The sequence below is a fragment of the Leopardus geoffroyi genome, chromosome B4 (assembly GCF_018350155.1).
Source record: "Leopardus geoffroyi isolate Oge1 chromosome B4, O.geoffroyi_Oge1_pat1.0, whole genome shotgun sequence".
Lineage (NCBI taxonomy): Eukaryota > Metazoa > Chordata > Mammalia > Carnivora > Felidae > Leopardus > Leopardus geoffroyi.
Window position 1 is genome coordinate 23,683,369 of NC_059341.1, and position 19,748 is coordinate 23,703,116.

The window sequence follows — 19,748 nt, forward strand, 5'->3', positions numbered from 1 at the left end:
TACATTCATGAAAGTTCAATCAAGAAAATTTAAGCAAGATGTATAGGTTTGTATAAGAAAGAATAGCTTTCTATTTACCTTTAATTTTTTTTTTCAACTTTATTTATTTTTGGGACAGAGAGAGACAGAGCATGAACGGGGGAGGGGCAGAGAGAGAGGGAGACACAGAATCAGAAACAGGCTCCAGGCTCTGAGCCATCAGCCCAGAGCCTGACGCGGGGCTCGAACTCACGGACCGCGAGATCGTGACCTGGCCGAAGTCGGACGCTTAACCGACTGAGCCACCCAGGCGCCCCTCTATTTACCTTTAAATTGGAGAAGATAATTATGGAAATGTCCTCTTCGCAATCTTAAATGTAAACCTGAAATACCTAGGAATAATCTTAAGGGTTGATATGAAAGCACTACAAAACTTTTAGAGAAAGCTTTCCAAAACAACAGAATGAGAATGGCCAATTCAACAAATAATTTTGAAAATTAGCTCTTTGTCTAAAAAAAAATTACCTCACAGTCTCATCTCAATTTATAAGAATTGCAACAAATTATAAAACTGAATGCAAAAAAAATTGAATACAATGGGAAATTATGGATCAGTATTTCATTTATTTCAGGAGAAAGGGTTTTTTTTTTTAAATTATAATTGTTCATAATATTAACTATCCAAGGAGTAAGATACCCTGATACTCTGAAGAAGAGAGCATAAATGGTACAATCCACTGAAAATATTTGGTAATATGTATCAAGAGCTTTTTAAAAAGTGAGTTATTTTTTTGAAAGCTAAAGAAAAGTGTATACAAAAATTGATCTGCAAAAATTATTCATAATGTTCTTAAAATATTGGTGTATAGGTAGGCCAAACATATGCATAAACATAGATTACACTCCAGGTGTCAGCCATAAAATACAGTATTCGGTCAGGCAGCCTAGGAAGGTGACCTGAAAGAGAAAGGTTTGTCAGGGGCTGGGGAGGTAGAACACAGTAGAGAGAAACTAACCCAAGAATACAGCAGGTCCTAGTCTATAAGCAAAGAATGTTGTGAGGGGCACTTAAAAAAATAGGTCAAGCTCATGAAAAAGGGGGCTTTGAAGGCTATAATCACATATACTTCTTAAGTTGCCAACAATAGTAGATTTGCTTGGGGTGCCTGGGTGGCTCAGTCAGTTAAGCATCTGACTTTGGCTCAAGGCATGATATCATGATTCATGAGTTCAAGCCCCACATCATGTCAGGCTCCATGATGACAGCTCAGAGCCTGGAGCCTGCTTCAGGTTCTGTGTCTTCTTCTCTCTCTGCCCTTTTCCCACTCACACTTTGTCTCTTTCTCTCTCTCTCCTCTCTCTCTCTCTCTCTCTCTCTCTCAAATAAGTAAACATTAAAAACATTTTAAAAAGAAAATAGTACATATGCAGAAGGCTTATGATCTTTTCTCATATTATAGCCAGGTTTACATAGATAAAATCTTTCCTATGTTCTCTAGTCACTAGAAAAGTTTTCCTAAGTTGGCATCTGTTCCAGTATAAAAATATGAAACTTTATATCTTTAAAAAATCTGTTTGACCTTGTATACCACCTTTCTTGTAAGTTCCCTTTTCAATTAGTTTTCAATCCATTCTAAACGTGATAAAAGAGATGAAACAATGTTCCCCAATATAGATAGTAACAACTGATATGTATAGAAGTTAATGCACTAGATTTCTATTTTCCATTCTTAGACTTTTGGGGGCTTTGAAGGAGTGAGAAAAAAAATGTTCATTGGATTGTAGTTTAGAATGAAAAAAAATAATGATGTGCTTAAAAGATTATGTGCCATCATATGTCATGGTATTTACAAATATAGAATGTTGTATGACAAAAAATGCTCATAAATTATATATTGTAATCCTAATATCATAAAACACGCTTACATATAGAAAAAATACTAGAGAATAAAATTCATCAAAATGCTAAGTGTTTCTGTACAGCTAGTGCTACTTTAGGCATTCATTTTTCTCTGTTTGTTTATAGTTTTCTATTGTTTTACTTGGACCATATATTATAGTTTTAATGAAGGAATCAATTTGCATGTAAAAACAGATGAGTCTGTGATATTGTATAATAGGCAAGGCAATGTAGTAGGTACTCTGGGACCTGCAAAGAAGTTTAAGTCAGAGTTTCATTTTTGGGACAGAGAGAGACAGAGCATGAACAGGGGAGGGGCAGAGAGAGGGAGACACAGAATCGGAAGCAGGCTCCAGGCTCTGAGCCATCAGCCCAGAGCCTGACACGGGGCTCGAACTCCCGGACGGCGAGATCGTGACCTGGCTGAAGTCGGACGCTTAACCGACTGCGCCACCCAGGCGCCCCTAAGTCAGAGTTTAAAATCTAGTGGTGAAACAAAGTGTAAATACCTAGACACTATGAGAACCAAAGAGCAATCACAGGAATACTTTATAATTAATTTCCAAAAGTTTCACTGACAATAACTGAAAGTTCTTCTATTTTAAGGGTAATTAATACTATCTAAAAAGTTAAAAATACTACCGGTCAGACAAACTGAAGAGTCATTACATACTCACATAGCAAATCCGAATTTCTTTTGTGGTTGCATCTTCTACTTGCTAGCTAATATGTTTTGTGTATTTTACTGTGGGTTAAGGTGAAGGTGAATGCAATGGTGATTTTAGAGTTTTTATATATTTAATTTTTTGTATTTATATTGTTTAGCATCTTTTTTATGAGAAACCTAAAATAGGTTAAATATATTAACATGCAACTAGTTATTGAGAATTTTATTTTCTTGTTTTTATAAGTAATCACACATACAAAAGAGTAACTTTATATTTGCAAAGAATTTTGTCATCTTTTTGTGGTCCCCTATGGCCTAGTACTATTTTTTATCTATAAATGTATGGTAAAGAAACTGAAAGACTAGGGGCGCCTGGGTGGCTTAGTCAGTTAAATGTCGGCCTCTTGATTTGGGCTCAGGTGGTTTCTGATATGTTTGTAATATGTAATATGTGATAAGTTGTAATATGTATCAGTACTTCATGCCTTCTTATTAACAAGTAATATTCCATTGTATGTATGTGCGACACTTGGTTTATTCATTCATCATTTGATGGATGAGTTGTTTCCACTCCTATTATGAATAATGTTACCATGAACACTTACATACGGGTTTTTTTGTGTGTGAATCTATGTTTCAATTCTCATAGGTATATAAGAACTAGAAGTGGAATTATTGGGTCACGTAGTAAATCTATGTCTAGCATTTTCCACCAAATTGTTCTCCTCGGGGCTGTATCATTTTCTGTTTCCAGCAGAGATGTATGAGGCTTCCAGCCTCTCCACATCTTCAGCAGTTATTATCCACTTAGTTTTATTATAACTGTCCTAGTCTGTGTGAAGTGGTATTTCACTGTGCTGTTGATATACATTTCTTCAGTGATTAACAATGTCGAGATTATTTTCGTGTGTTTATTGGTCATTTATATCTCTTTGAATATGTCAAGTCCTTTGCCTATTTTTAATTAGGTTGTTTGCCTTTTTGTTGTTGCATTCTGAGTTTTTTATATATTCTGGATATGGACCCTTATTAGAAAAATTATTTGAAAATATTTTTTTTTCAATTCTGGGGGTTTTCTTTTTCACTTCCATGATAGTGTGCCTTGATATACATTTTTTTTTATTTTTGTGAAGTTCAGTTTATTTTTTCTTTTGTTATATGTGCTTTTGATATCATATTTAAGAAACCATTGCCTGATCCCAGATCAAAAATTTTACCTCTGTTTTCTCCTAAGCATTTCATAGTGTTAGCTCTCACATTTGGGTTTTATACCTTTGGAATTAATTTTTGTATAATATGTAAAGTAGAGGTCTAAATTTATTCTTTTACATGTGGATATCCACTGGTCCCAGCACCATTTGTTAAAAAAAAAAAAACTATTTTTATTGAATGCTCTTGACACCATTGTCAAAAACAGTTGACCATGGATGTAAAGGTTTATTTCTGGATAATCAATTTTATTCTATTGAATAAAATTTACCTTTAATTGCTCATACTTTAATTTACTCATATCTATCCGTATGCTAGTGCCATACTGTTTTGCTTGCTGTGGCTTTATAGCAACATTTCCAATCAGAAAGTATGAGTCGTCCAAGACCACTTTGGTTTTTTTCCTAGATCGTTTGGCTATTTGAAGTGCTTTGCAATTTCATATGAATTTTGGTATCGGTTTGTCCATTTCTGAAAATAAATCAATTGGAATCTTAGTAGGGAATGCATTACAATCTCTAGATTGACTTGCATCTATAGATCAATTTAGGAAGTATTGCCATATTCAGTCTTCTGATCCATGAACACTGATTGTCTTTCCATTTCTTTAGGTCTTCTTTAATTTCTTTCAGTAATGTTTTGTAGATTTCAGCACACGTATCTTTTACCTCCTTGGTTAAATTTACCCCTAAGTATTTTACTCATTTTGATGCTATAGTAAATGGAATTGTTTCCTCAGTTTCATTTTGGGATTGCTAGTATACAGAAATAAAACTTTTTTTTTGTATGTTGAACTTGTATTTTTCAACTTACTAAATTAGGTTTTTAGTTCAAATAGTGTGTGTATGTGTGCATGTGTGTGTATTCTTTAGGGTTTTTTATATATAAGATCATGTCATCTACTTATAGCTGTCCTTCTCCTGTTCCAATATGAATGCCTTTTATTTCTTTTTCTCAACTAATCTCCATGGCTAGAACTTTTGGTACAGTGATGTGTAGAAGTGGTGAGAACAACTTTTTTGCCTTGATTGTGATATTAGGGGGAAAGATTTAAGTCTTTCACCATGGAATATATCAGCTGTGAGTTTTTCATAGAAGCCCAATATGGATCAAGTTGAAGAATTTAACTTCTATAGTTAGTTATTGATGTTTATATCATGAAGGAGTGTTAGATTTTTGTCAAATGCTTTTCCCTGCACAAATTAAGATGATCATGTGGGATTTTTCATTCTATTAATTCTATTAATATGGTATATTATATTGATTATTTTTTGTGTGTTAAACCACCTTGCATTCCCAGGATAAATCCTACTTGGTCATGGGATATAATTCTTTTAACATGCTTTTGAATTTGATTTGCTAGTATTTTGCTTAGGAATTTTGCATGTATATTCAAAAGGGATATTGGTCTGTAATTGTCTTTTTGTGATGTCTTTATCTGGCTTTGGAGTCAAAATAATGCTGGGCTCATAAAATAATACAGAATGTGTTTATCCCTCTTCTACTTTTAGAAGAGTTTGAAGATAATGGGTGTCAATTCTTTAAATGTTTGGTAGAATTCACTGGTGAAGCCATCTGGTCCTGATTGTTTTTTTTTTTTTTTTTTTTGGAAAGTTTTTAATAATTGATTCAATATCTTTGCTTATTATGGATCTTTTGAGATACTCTACTTCTTCTTGAGTCAGTTTAGGTAATTTGTGTGTTTCTAGTAATTAGCCCATTCCATTTAGGTTACCTAGTTTTTTTGGTATACAGTTGTTCATAAGTGTTCTCTTATAATCCTTTTTATTCTGTGAAGTTGCTAGTAATGTCTCCTCCCCTTGCATTCCTGATTCTAATAATATGAATTTTCTGTTTTCTTTGTCAGAGTAACTAAAAATCTGTCAATTTTGTTTATCTTTTCAAAAAACCAGCTGTTGTTTGTTTATTGTCTCTATGTTTTGCAATTATTTATTTCATCTTACTCGACTCAAATATTTATTATTTCCTTCCTTCAGCTTTTTTCAATGTAGTTTGCTCTTTGTTTTCTAGTTTCTTAAGGTGGAAAGTTTGATTTGATATATTTCTTCTCTTTTGAATATAGGCATTAGCAGTTAGAAATGTCCCTCTAAACACTAAATTTTTCAAAACTCATAAGCTTTGGTATGTTGTGTTTTCATTTTGATTTATTTCAAACTATTTTCTAATTTCTTCTGTGATTTCTTCTCTAACACATTGGTTGTTTAAGAGTGTGCCATTCAATTTCCACATATTTTTTAATTTTTCAGAGTTCCTTCCATTGTTATTTCCAATGTCAATCCATTGTGGTCAGAGAAAACACTTTGTAGGATTTTAATCTTTTTCAATATATTATGACTCGTTTTGTGGCCTAATTTGTGTCTATCCTAGACAGTGCTCTCTGTGCACTTGAGAAGAATGTGTAATCTGCTATGTAGTTTTATATACATGTCTATTAGATCTAGTTGATTCCTAATGTTGTTGCAGCCCTCGATTTTCTTATTGCCTGTCAAGACAGTCTATCCATTATTGAAATCAGGATATTGAAGTCTTCAACTATTAATGTAGAACTCTGTTTCTCTCTTCAGTTCTGTAGTATTTGCTTCATATATTTTGAGGCCCTGATGTTTGGTGCATGTGTATTTACAAGTATTAATATTTTGATGGATTGATACTTATAACTTGTAGTGTCTTTGTCTTTTTTAACAAACTTAGTCTTAAACTATTTTTTTAACATAGCCATTCCAGCTCTTCATTGGTCACTATTAGCATGGAGTATCTTTTTCTGTTTTTTAAGTTTCAACCTATTTTCTCTTTGGAGCCAAAGTGAATCTCTTGTAGACAACATACAGTTGGATCATTTTAAAAAATCTATTCTCCCATCTTTAACTTTTAGTTGGAGAATTCAACCAATTTACATTTAATGTAATTACTCATAAGGAAAGACATACTCCTATCATTTTGGTATTTATTTGTATGTATCTTTTATCATTTTATTCCTCAATATCTTCATTACTACCTGCTCTTATTGTAAGAGCACTTCTACATATTTATTCTCTTTTCATCTATTTCTATATGTGGTTGTTTTGTTAATAGTTGCCCTGAGGATTACAATTCACATTCTACAATTAATATTCTAAATATATAGGGGCTCCTGGGTGGCTCAGTCAGTTAAACTTTCCACTTCGGCCCAGGTCATGATCTCGCAGTTTGTGGGTCGAATCCCTCGTCAGGCTCTGTGCTGATAGCTCAGAACCTGGATCCTGCTTTGGATTCTGTGTCTCCCTCTCTCTCATTGCCCGTCCCCCGCTCATGCTCTGTCTCTATCTCAAAAATAAACATTTAAAAAAATTAATATTCTAAATATATTAAAACCTGGTTTCAAATAATACCAGTTTAGTTTCAATAGTATACAAAACCTTTGCCATATATCACTCTGCTTCCCTTTTACTTTGTGTCACAAATTACAATCTTTCAACATTGTGTGACCATCAACATAGATTTATACTTATAACTCTATACAGTTGCCTGTTAAATTATATAAGAAAAAAAAGAATAGTTATAAGCCAAAAATACATTAATACTTACCTTTAGATTTATTTCTATAGTTACCTTTACCAATGCTCTTCATTATTTCATGTGCATTTCAGTTACTGCCTAGTGTCTTTTATTTCAGCCTAGAGGCCTTCCTTTAATATTTCTTTTTTTTAATGTTTATTTATTTATTGAGAGAGAGAGAGAGAGAGAGAGAGGTAGAGAACATGCACAAGTGGGGAAAGGGCAGAGAGAAAGGGAGAAAGAGAATCCTGAGCAGGTTCCTCACTGTCTGCACAGAGTCGATGCAAGGCTGGAACTCATGAACCATGAGATCATGACCTGAGTCAGAATCAAGAGTCAGATGCTTAACTGAGTCACCCACATGCCCCTTCCTTTAGTATTTCTTTTAGAGCAGATCTACTAATGGTAAACTCTTTCCATTTTGTTTATTTGGAAATGTCTTAATTTTTCCTTCATTTTTGAAAGACAGTTTTGCCAGATAATAGAATTCTTTGTTGACAGGTTTGTTTTTTTCTTTTAGCATTTTTTTTTAGTATATGTGCTGCTGAAGCAAGCATTCTTTTAGCATTTTTAATATGTTATCCCACTGCCCTCTGGCCTCCATAGTTTCTGATAAGAGATTAGATCTTAATCTTATTAAGAATCCCTTGTATGTAATGGGTAACATTTTTCCAGTTGCTTTCAAGATTTTCTCTTCATTTTAGCTTTCAGCAGTTTGATTGTAATGTGTCTTAATGTGAGTCTCTTTGAATTTGTCCTACTTTGATTACTTGAGCTTCTTAAATATGTAAATTTAAGTCTGTTGTCAAATTTGAGAAGTTTAAGTCATTATTTCTTCAAATGTTCTTTCTGGTTTCTTTCTCTTCTCTTTCTGGAACTCCCATTATGTAAATCCTAATATTCTTAGTAGTGTACCACAGGTATCTCAGGCTCTATTCATTCTTCTTCATTTTATTTTCATTTCTGCTCCTCATACTGTACAATTTCAATTGACCTATATTCAAATATACCGATTCTTCCTTCTACATTGTCAAATCTTTTTAGAGAATTTAAATCCTTTTAGAGAATTTTTCATTTCAGTTATTGTACTTTTCAACTTTTCAATTTCTTCTTGGTTCCTTTTTATTTCTATTTATTGATATTCTCTATTTGGTGAAACATCATTCTTTCTTTAGGTCTTTGTGCATGGTTTCTTTGGCTTTTTGACCATATTTAGTACAGTTAACATCTTTGTCTAATAAGTACAATGCCTGGGCTTCCTCAGAGGCAGTTTCTATTAATTTCTTTCTTTTCATAGGGGCCATATACTCTTGTTTCTTTGCATGTCTCTTTTTTTTTTTTGAAAACTGGAAATTTTGAATATTATGATGTGGTAAATCTGGAATCAGATTCTTCATCTTCACCAGCATTTACTGTTGTTTCTTGTAGTTGCTTTTGTTTATTTGTTTACTGGCTTTTCTGAGCTAATTCTGTAATATCTGTATCCTTTGTTATGTATAACCACTGAAGTCTCTGTTCTGTTGACTTAGTGATGAGCTAGTTATTTAACAGAGATTTCCTTAAAGTCTGAAACAAATAAAAACTTCTTTTAAATTTCTTATTTTTTGCATACGGACTGTGTGTGTATGTGTATATTGGGACATGTCTTCAACACTCAGTCAAGCACTTTACCACTTTGCCTTAGACTTCCTGCTTCTACAGAGCCTCGGGTCAACAGGATATGAGAACTTAGGGCCTTCTTGGGTCTTTTCTGAGTATTTTTCAGCTATTTAGGTGCCCGGGAATATTTGGGAACTTTTCAAAGCCCTTTTTGCCCAGCATATCTCTTTCCCAGCCTTCATTCATTTTTGTTTAGTCAATAGTTTGTCCTAACTGTTACCTCTTGCCCCAAGTGACATCAACCAATCCATTTGCCTTTAAATGTTTTAGTCAAGTGACCCTCAGCCTTGGGAGAGTTCCCAGTTGGGTGACTTTAAAATGCAAGTCAAAACTGCAGTGAGATATATCACTTCACACCTGTCAGAATAGCTAAAAATAAAAACATAAGCAACAAATGCTGGTGAGGATGTGGAGAAAAAGAAACCCTTTTGCACTGTTGGTGGGAATACAAACTAGTAGCAGCCACTGTGGAAAACAGTATGGCAATTCCTCAAAAAGTTAAAAATAGAACTGCCCTATGATCTAGTAACCACACTACTGGTATTTACCCCAAAAATAAAAAATACAAATTGAAAGGATACATACTCTATATTTATATCACAGCATTATTTACAATAGCCAAATTATGGAAGCAACCTAAGTGTTCACTGATAGATGAATGGATAAAGAAGATGGGGTGTATATATATATATATATATATATATATATAATGGAATATTATTCAGCATTAAAAAGAATAAAATCTTGCCAATTACAATGACATGGATACAGCTAAAGAGTATAATGCTAAGCAAAATAAGTCAATTACAGACAAATATCATATGATTTCACATATATGTGGAATTTAAGAAACAAAATAAATGAGCAAAGAAATAAAGAGAGAGAGAGATAAACCAAGAAACAGACTCTTAACTATAGGGAAAAAACTGAAGGTTACCAGAGAGAATGTGGGTGGGAAGATGGGTGAAATAGTAATGGGGATTAAGGAGTGCACTTGTCATGTTGAATGCTGAGTAATGTATAGACTTCTTGAGTCACTATATTGTCCACTTGAAACTAATATAACTGGAATTAAAAAAAAATAAAGGCAGGCCTTTTGAACTAGTCCTCCAGAGAGCCACCAGAAAGGTCAAAATGAACAACCACAATTTTTTAAGAAAAAGGTGTATTTTGTTTGCCTAGTCCTAGTTGCCTGTGATGAGAATGGGGGATGTCTTCAAGTCCACTACTGATCTGGGGAGTGGGAGATAGGACACTGGATAGAACAGTATGTTAAAATGTCACAAAACTTTTTACTCAGATTCAGTTGTTTTTCTCTTGGTTAAGCATCCCCCTGGTTGCTATAAGCTTTTGATTCTTTTCCAGGGTTCCAAAAAAGTTGATTCTAATAGTTTTTGCCACTTTATTCATTGTTTTTATGGGTGGATGGACTTGTGGGTTCTTTATCCCATCATTTTTGCTGATACTATTCCCCAAAACCATCGTATTTTAATTGCCTATTGATGTATGTTTACTAAATTATAATGAAGCTGGGAGCAGGTAGATAACTGCATTTGCATTTCTAACAAGTTTCCAGATGATATTGATGATACCAGTTTGGGAACCAGTGGCCTAGAGCAAGCAACATCTAAACTGAACCTTGAAATAATAGGTAGAAATTAGCAAAATTAGGTGTTGGCATGGGGCGGGGGGGGGGGCAGTGAGGAAAACTGAGGGCAAAGGTTCAGATATAGTCCACAGGGACCTGCAGGTCTATAGGAAAGGGAGAGTGGTGAGAGATAAGGCTGCTGAGACAAGGGGGAACCAATATTCAAAGGCATTTAAAGGTCTTTTACCATATTAAGGAGCTAGGATTTGGATGGGAAGCCACTGAAGCACTATAAACAGGGAGTAACATGATCAGAAGTGACCATTGTGGCTTCAGTGTGGAGTGTGGAGTGTGGATTGAAGGTAGGCAAGACCAGTAAGTAGACTAGTTAGGAAGCTACTATAGGAGCAGGTTGATGACCAGGAGCCAGTTTAGCAGTGAAGATGGAGAAGAAGAGAAGGATTTGAAAGATATTGAAGAGGTATAAATTAAATTCTTGATCACTCATTTCATGTCTGGAATGTAAGTGACAGAGACAAATTAAAGTTTATTCCTAGGTTTCTGCCTCGATCAATTAAGTGATACTAGTCATTGAGATAAGTAACACAGGAGAAAAGTAGGCTGGAGGAAGAAGGAGTGGAAAGAGGGATAATTTCATTTGGGGACCTGTTGATGTCTAGTAGGTCACTGAGTAGAAAGATCTTGAGCTCAGGAGAGAGATCTAAACTGAAGATATGGATTTGGGTCTCACCAGCATGTAGACAACTGAAACAGGGGTGTCAATGGAATTCCCTGGGTACAATATTTAAAGTAAGAAATAGATCTAGATGGCTACATTTAGGAGGTCCTTGGGAAACACTACCACTTAAGGGGAAGACTGGAGAAGCAGAATCTGTATCAGAAACTAAAAAGATGCTGACAAAGGAATAGGAAGAAAATCAAGAGGATGTGACATAGTGGAAGCCAAGTGCTTTAGCCATGCTGAAAGCTGGAGAGAGATCAAGTAAAAAAAAAAAAAAAAAAAAGAGTACAAATATCAATTAGATACTTGGAGAAGTACAAGTCCTGACAGTGGAGTTTTATGAGCCCAAACCAGAAATGTGTGGGAAGTGAAAAAGTAGAGACAGATACTCCAGTGACAGCCAATTCCTGGGTTGCCCTTTTCATTGTTACATCATTTCCATGAATTTATCTACTATTAATAATGAGAACTGAATATATTCTTTAAATATGCCTTTTTAAACTCTGTCAATTTCTTGCAATCTTCTTGTATATGTTACTGCTTTCCTTCAGAAACAGTGAAACCTTCTGAACAGATGGTATCCTAAAGATTTATCTATGAAAAAAAATAGTAAAGTAATCTAAGAAATTTAATTATTGTATTTTTTCCTACAGCTGTATTTCATATAAATGCATATCTAAGGATTTCATTTTTAGAAGTTGCTATCTAGGGAGTGAACCCATATAAACTAACAAGAGCTTGTTTTTTAAAGATATGGCAGACTTTTCTCATTTTATTTGAAAACAATGCTAGAAAAATTCATCTTCTTCCATTTTACAAAACCCAATATCCTGAAATGCTCAGACTGAAGTGCACAATTGTGTTAGTGTGTTTCCTAGTATTCAAAAGCCAATAAAACTAATAACAGGAGACCCATGAAGCCTTTGGCTTTGGTTTTTCCTCTCTGGAAATGAGATTATGGGATCTATGATAATCTTGAATTCTCAGACTATACAATAAATACCCAAGACATCACCTGGAAAACATGAAAATTTCTAATAATTTAGAATTCAGATTTATTGATTAAAAGATTATCAAAGTGGGATCATATAGATTTCCTCTGCAAAATGCAACTTACATTTCCTGCTTTGTACTTTGTTATGTTATGTTATTCTCAAGCTAGAATATCTCCTTATATCTTCTCCACTTTCCTCCATTTCTGTTGGTATCCATTGAAGTCCAGGCCAAATATAACCTATTCTATTAGGTTATTAGACTTACTAGGTACATTCAATGTAGAATATATGCTGTTTTATATGGTTTATATGGCTGTTTCTACACTTGATTCTAGTTAGATTGTAAGCTTCTAGAAATGTATTCTTCCCATGTTGCTTAGCATGATACCCAGTATATGATTGTCACTGTATAAATATTTGTTTATTATAATTCTATTTCAATTCAAATTGTGTCTAAAATTAGAACAATTCTCTTTTTTTTCTGCCTAGCCAAAATATAGAAGACCATAAAAATGAGCCAGATTTCCTCTTTTAAGCTCCTAGTCATTCAAAATTTAGAATTCATCCAGGTATGACCAGAAACAGTTATGTGTACCTAGTGGCTGCAAGTTTCTCCTACAGAAAATAAGACTGGAACTGGCAAAACACATTAATTTAAAAAAAGTTCTCTTATTTCTAAGAGTTCTCTGAATTTTTTGATCTGCTAATTACAGTAGAAGCCTTTCTTATGGGGATTAGTCACTGGTCAATAAATTGATAAACTTGTTTAAAACTGAAAGGCATTAAAGTAAAGTGTGTATAAGAGACTACAATTTAAAACACACAAATAATCATTTACCAATGTTTTTTAAGTAGGCCCCTTGTTTGACTATGGGTCTGACGTTTGGAGTGCATTGTTCTCTTTCTAACATAAATTACTGTAGTGCATTATCTACTGTTCACAATACTGGTTCTTTAAATAAGAGCACAACTTGGGGGTGCCTGGGTGGCTCAGTCGGTTAAGCATCCAACTTTGGCCCAGGTCGTGATCTCATAGTTTGTGAGTTCGAGCCCCGCTTCAGGCTCTGTGCTGACAGCCTGGAGCCTACTTCGGATTCTGTCTCCCTCTCTCTCTCTGCACCTCCCCAGCTCATGCTTGCACTCTGACTCTGTCAAAAATAAATAAATTTAAAAAATAATAATAATAAATAAATAAGTAAGACCACAAATCTAAAGATTTTTTAAAGCATTCTGAGCATAGAATCTTTCTAGATTTTTATGTTTTTTGACCACCCCAATATATTAAAGTTTCCTCACTTTCCCCTAGGTTAACAGCTTATTTAATGATTCACCTACATGGAGTCTTTCCAAAGCTTTCAAGACAGATTTTATACAAATAAGTCTCCTTTTGTTTCAGTCATGTGTAATTATTTTATTTATAATTTGGTTAAATTATATAAATTGATAACAATGGGCACAATTTGGGGACACATACAACTGATTCTTAACAAGTAGCAATTCAACTTATTGGAGTCGAAGTGTTTGAGGCATACCAGACAGAGGTAGCAAGTTAAGTGTCGCTGCTAGCATTTAGCATGACATGGGCAGTACTCAGCATGTTTTACATAGAGAATGGAGAATAACCCTTCTAGTTGAGTGGAGAATAGTTAAAGAGGTCTTCTGCTGTACTCTTTTTTATACATATCTTGCTACATTGTTCCACAGCAAAGTTGAGGGTATTTTATTCAGTATTAAATAACTTCATGCTGTGTGTTAGTTGAAGGACATTGAAGGACAATGGAGTTAAAGATATAGGGGAAAGAAGGATAAATAAAAGTCTGCTAAAAAAATAAATTTCTTTGCTGGGTGTATTGTGTTGATTCTGGAAGAGCTACTGAAGGTCTATAGAGACAGAAAAAATAGTATAAGACATCTAGGCTATTTTTAGTGTGTATGTTTCATTTCTGGACTTAAAATGATTTTTGTGAAGAATTCATAGGAATACTTCATAAAAATTTTATAAAGAATGAGATGAAGGACAGAATAGAAATTTGGGAAAATAAATTTATTTTTGCCTTTTGGAAATTGATTGTGGATACCCCCATAGTATCATGAACCATTCATGGTAGTTTATTTTAAGTCACAATTTTGCGACATAAAATTTCAGAATGAGAGTGGGGAGTTAAAATCAGCTAAGAATATTCTGGGGATAAAGTTAAAGAAATGGGTAAATGGAAGGACCTGTACAGTAACTTTGGATTTTGCCTTCACACAATAACTAGAAATGGAATAGTTCTTAGATATAACAACCCAGTAGTTCTCAACTCTAGCTATCCATTTGAATTGCATACATAGAAAAAATAATATTTATTTATTTATTTATTTATTTATTTATTTATTTTAGTTTTTTTAATATGAAATTTATTGTCAAATTGGTTTCCACTCAACACCCAGTGCTCATCCCAACAAGTGTGCTCCTCAGTACCCATCACCCACTTTCCCCTCTCCCCCACCCCCCATCAACCCTCAGTTTGTTCTCTGTATTTAAGAGTCTCTTACGGTTTGCCTCCCTCCCTCTCTGTTTTTAAATTTCCCCCACCCGCTCCCCCATGGTCTTCTGTTAAGTTTCTCCAGATCCATTTTATGTCATCCCAATCCTCTTCCTTAATATGGTGATCTTAATTCAGTTACCCTATTTAAATACCTCTCTCATTGTTTTCATTTTTATTTCATTATTATTTTTGGTAATGTAATGAAATAATTAGAGAGAGAGGTCATTTAGAATAATTTTCAGAAAATAACTTTTGTAACATTCTACTGTTAAAAAAAACTGGTTTAAGGAAATTTTTGACTTAGTATAATATTGTAAAACCCAACTACTTACTTTCAGGACTATTTTTGAGCCCTTAGAAACCCTGTGTGAGCAATGTTTGCCTATGGATCTTTTTTTTTTAAGATCTTGAGTATTTTCCTTGAAATATTAATACATACTCAAAGGAATTCCATCCTTTGCAAATTTGTTGACTCACTGGCATCTAATGTAGGCATCTGTTTTGCTATTGAAAGATTAAAAACTAGAATGAAATTAAGTGAAAATATAAGCAATACTGTTTTTGAGGTTTTTTCATGTTAAAACTGCATAAGTAGGGTGTGGGTGGGTTTAAATTTCACCTAGAAAAATAAAATATTGTGGAGTTTTACTTTCTGACTATTAAGCTTACCTTCACATTTTGATGTTTTGCTTTTCCAGGGTTTTGAAAGTGTTTCTTTCACGAACAGCCCAACGGATTCCGTATATGACTGGTGGACGGGTCATGAGGATGCTGGCAGTAATGCTCCTGGTAGTATTTTGGTTTCTTGTTGGCTGGACTTCGTCTGTTTGCCAGAATTTGGAGAGGCAGATTTCACTTATTGGCCAAGGGCAAACATCTGATCACCTCATCTTCAACATGTGCCTCACTGAGCGCTGGGATTACATGACAGCAGTTGGTATGTGGTCACTTGTTTGTGCGCTTGCCTTGTCCTTTTTCCAGTGGCATTAAAATAGACTTCTGTAGAAGCCTTACCACTCCCCTTTACCAAACTGAAAGTAATTTCACCTGATATGGTTTTGGTAAAGCAATATTATGAAAAGGACAATAATGACATGTGGAATGCAAACTTTTTCTGAGTTCCCATTCTTTTTTTCATAGTTATGTAGCTTTGTAGTTTTGTTGAGAAAATGCAATTGAGGAAATTAGGAAGGAGAAATGCAGCAAATAAAGGCAACTTCTTTGCACAGAGAGTTTCTATTTTCCACCTTCTCACTGTATTCCCATTAGATTAACAGTAGCTGTTCCCTTGATTTATTTCTTTAGTTGGGGAAAAAAAAGGAGACATGCTGAAATTTTTTATATAGGTTTGGTCCTGTGATATATCAGACTTAGGATCCAGGGTACTCCCTGTGTAGAGACTTTCCTTGAAAAATGATTAATTAATCTATCTTTCATCTGAAGACAACTTATTAGGAATTCTCTGGAGGTCCAGTATTACACAAAAATGAAGCCATGCGTTTTAGGGATTAGTGAGAGTTTGATGACTTAGAAACTAAAGAACTCAGGAGAATCACATAAAGGCTTAGGCCAGAAACACGGGTTTCTCTGGCATCTTGGTTTTTTGAAAAATGAGGAAGAGAAATCAGCAGGAATTTTTCTGCTGTTAACATTAGGCTATTTTAAGCTAGGCCTCTAAAGATACAAAAAATAATGAAAACGAATTTTTATTATTTTGTTGTCATTCCCCTCAGTAAACCACAGGACAAATCTTAATTTTATTTGGCAGATGTAAAAAATAAACACATGAGTTTAATTCCTATTTTCTGTCTCCCCAGACTTGGAGATTGTTGGTTGAATATTCACATTTAGCATTTTGCCAGAAGTTAATTAATAAAATATGTATTTAGTTTATAATTTAAATGTAATAATATTTTTCTGGGCAAGACATTTTAGAAATTTTCTGGGCCTGATATCTGTATGAATAAAGCAATGTGGGTATATAAAAGAATGGTTATATTGATAATATATAAAGCCAAACATCATTATTTTGAATAATATCAAAGAAGAGATCAGAAATTATAATTAGATCCGTATCAGTATATATCAATGTCAGAAGATAAAGCGTAGAACTAATCTGATTCTGACTTTCATATGGATATGAAAATCTAAAAAGTTATATAGATAAAAGATTTCTACTCAACATAAATCTCTGACATTATTTTATATTGTTCAATCCAAGTTAACCAAGCTAGGAAAAATCATTTCCCCATATTACTGTGAAGAAAAGCCCACTATATTTCTTTTCTGTTTTATAATACTCAAAATACATCATTGTAGGGAATGAACAAGCAGAAAGCATGGCCTATTTACCTAGCCTTTTTTTGTATTTTGTACATCTTGGTTTTGAGATGTATTCAAGGCCTTTTAAAAATTTCTTTTACACTCCAAAGAAAATCATATTTATGATATTTGATGTCTATATAGAGTGAATAAGAATATATAGCTGACAGCAATCTGTAATTTATTTTCCATAAACTTTGTTATATATAAGTAAATTTTCATACAATAAATAAGACCCACTGGGTATCTATAATTTCTCTGATACTGTGTTGAACATTTTGCAGGAGACATAAAATGAATAAAACCCTTATTCCTCTCACCAAATAGCTTACTATTAGTTTGTATAAATAAATGGAAATTGTTAAAAGTTATTAAAAACAAAATTATGTGGTGAAGACTCTTGTTACAATAGTAGTTCAACAAAGGAGGACAACAGTCTGGACCAGAACCCAGGAATCTTTATAAAAGAGAAGTTCTTTGAGCCATGGGTAATATTTAGGTTACTGTAAAGTGGCACAGAGAACATTCCCTTTGATAGGAATAGTGGTGAAGGTGGATGGAAATTGTATGAAACATGAAGGAAGTGCCCAACTAGAAAAGAAGATTATGTTGGAATACATTGTGACTAATGCTGGATATGTAAGTTTATTGTGAGTCTTGAAAACCTGTTATAGGAATTTGGAGAATCAGGAATGTGATGTGATGATGAATCCATAAAGTCAATCTAGATTGCCTTCAGGAGAGAGATATGTATAACTCTCTCCTAAAGGCATGTATAGATATACATAGATAGATTATAAATAATAGATATAGATATAGATGATATAGATATAGATATAGATGATATAGATACATCTCCTAAAGGTATATATAGATATATATAGATGTACCAAATTCAGGGGTTTTGATTCTACCTAATCATTAGATGGAGAAAGAGCAGTGGCTCTCAAAAGTGTGCTCTCAAAACCAATGGCAGCAACCTGTTAGAACCTGTTAGAAATGCACATTCTTGGACCCATTTACAGACTTGCTTGTCAGACCCTGGAATAGCGGGGCCCAAAAATGAACAAATCAGGAGACTATAGATGCTGGAGAGGATGTGGAGAAACGGGAACCCTCTTGCACTGTTGGTGGGAATGCAAATTGGTGCAGCCACTCTGGAAAACAGTGTGGAGGTTCCTCAAAAAATTAAAAATAGACCTACCCTATGACCCAGCAATAGCACTGCTAGGAATTTACCCAAGGGATACAGGAGTACTGATGCATAGGGGCACTTGTACCCCAATGTTTACAGCAGCACTCTCAACAATAGCCAAAATATGGAAAGAGCCTAAATGTCCATCAACTGATGAATGGATAAAGAAATTGTGGTTTATATACACAATGGAGTACTACATGGCAATGAGAAAGAATGAAATATGGCCCTTTGTAGCAACATGGATGGAACTGGAGAGTGTGATGCTAAGTGAAATAAGCCATACAGAGAAAGACAGATACCATATGTTTTCACTCTTATGTGGATCCTGAGAAACTTACAGAAACCCATGGGGGAGGGGAAGGAAAAAAAAAGAGGTTAGAGTGGGAGAGAGCCAAAGCACTCTTAAAAACTGAGAACAAACTGAGGGTTGATGGCGGGTGGGAGGGAGAGGAGAGTGGGTGATGGGTATTGAGGAGGGCACCTTTTGGGATGAGCACTGGGTGTTGTATGGAAACCAATTTGACAATAAACTTCATATATTGAAAAAAAAAAAAAAAAGAATAGCGGGGCCCAGCAGTCTGTGTTTCACAAGCCTTCTAGGTAATTTGGATGCTATTCTAAAGTGTAGAACTACTGACTCCAAAGAAGTAATCAGATGAACATACTAAAACACATGTCACTTATCTCAGCTGTGTTCTGGGCATTCCATAATACTGTTTCCCTGATCAATCATTAGAACATTGTTTGCAGTGATTATTTCAAGTCTTATATTGTACTCCCTCTTCATACCTTCAAACTTCTTTTCTGTTAGATGCCTCCTCCTTGAAAAAAGTAAGTAGGAGCAATTAGACATCAGTTGTTTCCAAATCTTACCTACATATCTATAGATCTTCCTGTATTTCTATCCATTCTTATTTTTTCTTCTTATCACCTAAAGTAACCCCTCATCCAACATTAACCCCCTTATCTCCAGTGACCTCTCTCACTTTATATGACTTTCCTGTCTTCTGATACTCCCCTACCTCCCAAATCATTCATTAAAAGATTCCCTTCTGGGGCACCTGGGTGGCTCAGTCAGTTAAGCGTCCAACTCTTGATTTTGCCTCAGGTCATGATCTAATAGCCCTGCATCAGACTCGGTGCTGAGCATGGACCCTGCTTGGTATTCTCTCCCCGTCTCTCTCTCTGCCACTCCCCCACTCACGTACACACATGCACATTCTCTCTTTCTCAAAATAATCTTAAAAAAAAAAAAAAAGAATTCCATTCTGACCACAACGTTCTCTCAGGCTATTTAACTGCTCCCTCTGCGATAGTTCTTTAGATTCATGGGCTGTTTTTATTGTACTTTCCTGCCACTAGACTCTGCTTTCCTCCAGAGAGACAGCTTACCTGGTGGCAAA

The 19,748-nt window shown here is 34.5% G+C and overlaps 1 protein-coding gene across 1 annotated transcript in view; it reads left to right on the forward strand.

The window, feature by feature from the left end:
- The window catches only part of GPR158 (G protein-coupled receptor 158), a 426,697-nt gene that overhangs the window by 380,821 nt on the left and 26,128 nt on the right, over positions 1 to 19,748 (forward strand). The window contains exon 7 of the mRNA XM_045462585.1: positions 15,524 to 15,762. Coding sequence (XP_045318541.1) covers positions 15,524 to 15,762 — 239 coding nt within the window. The remainder of the gene's footprint in view (positions 1 to 15,523; positions 15,763 to 19,748) is intronic.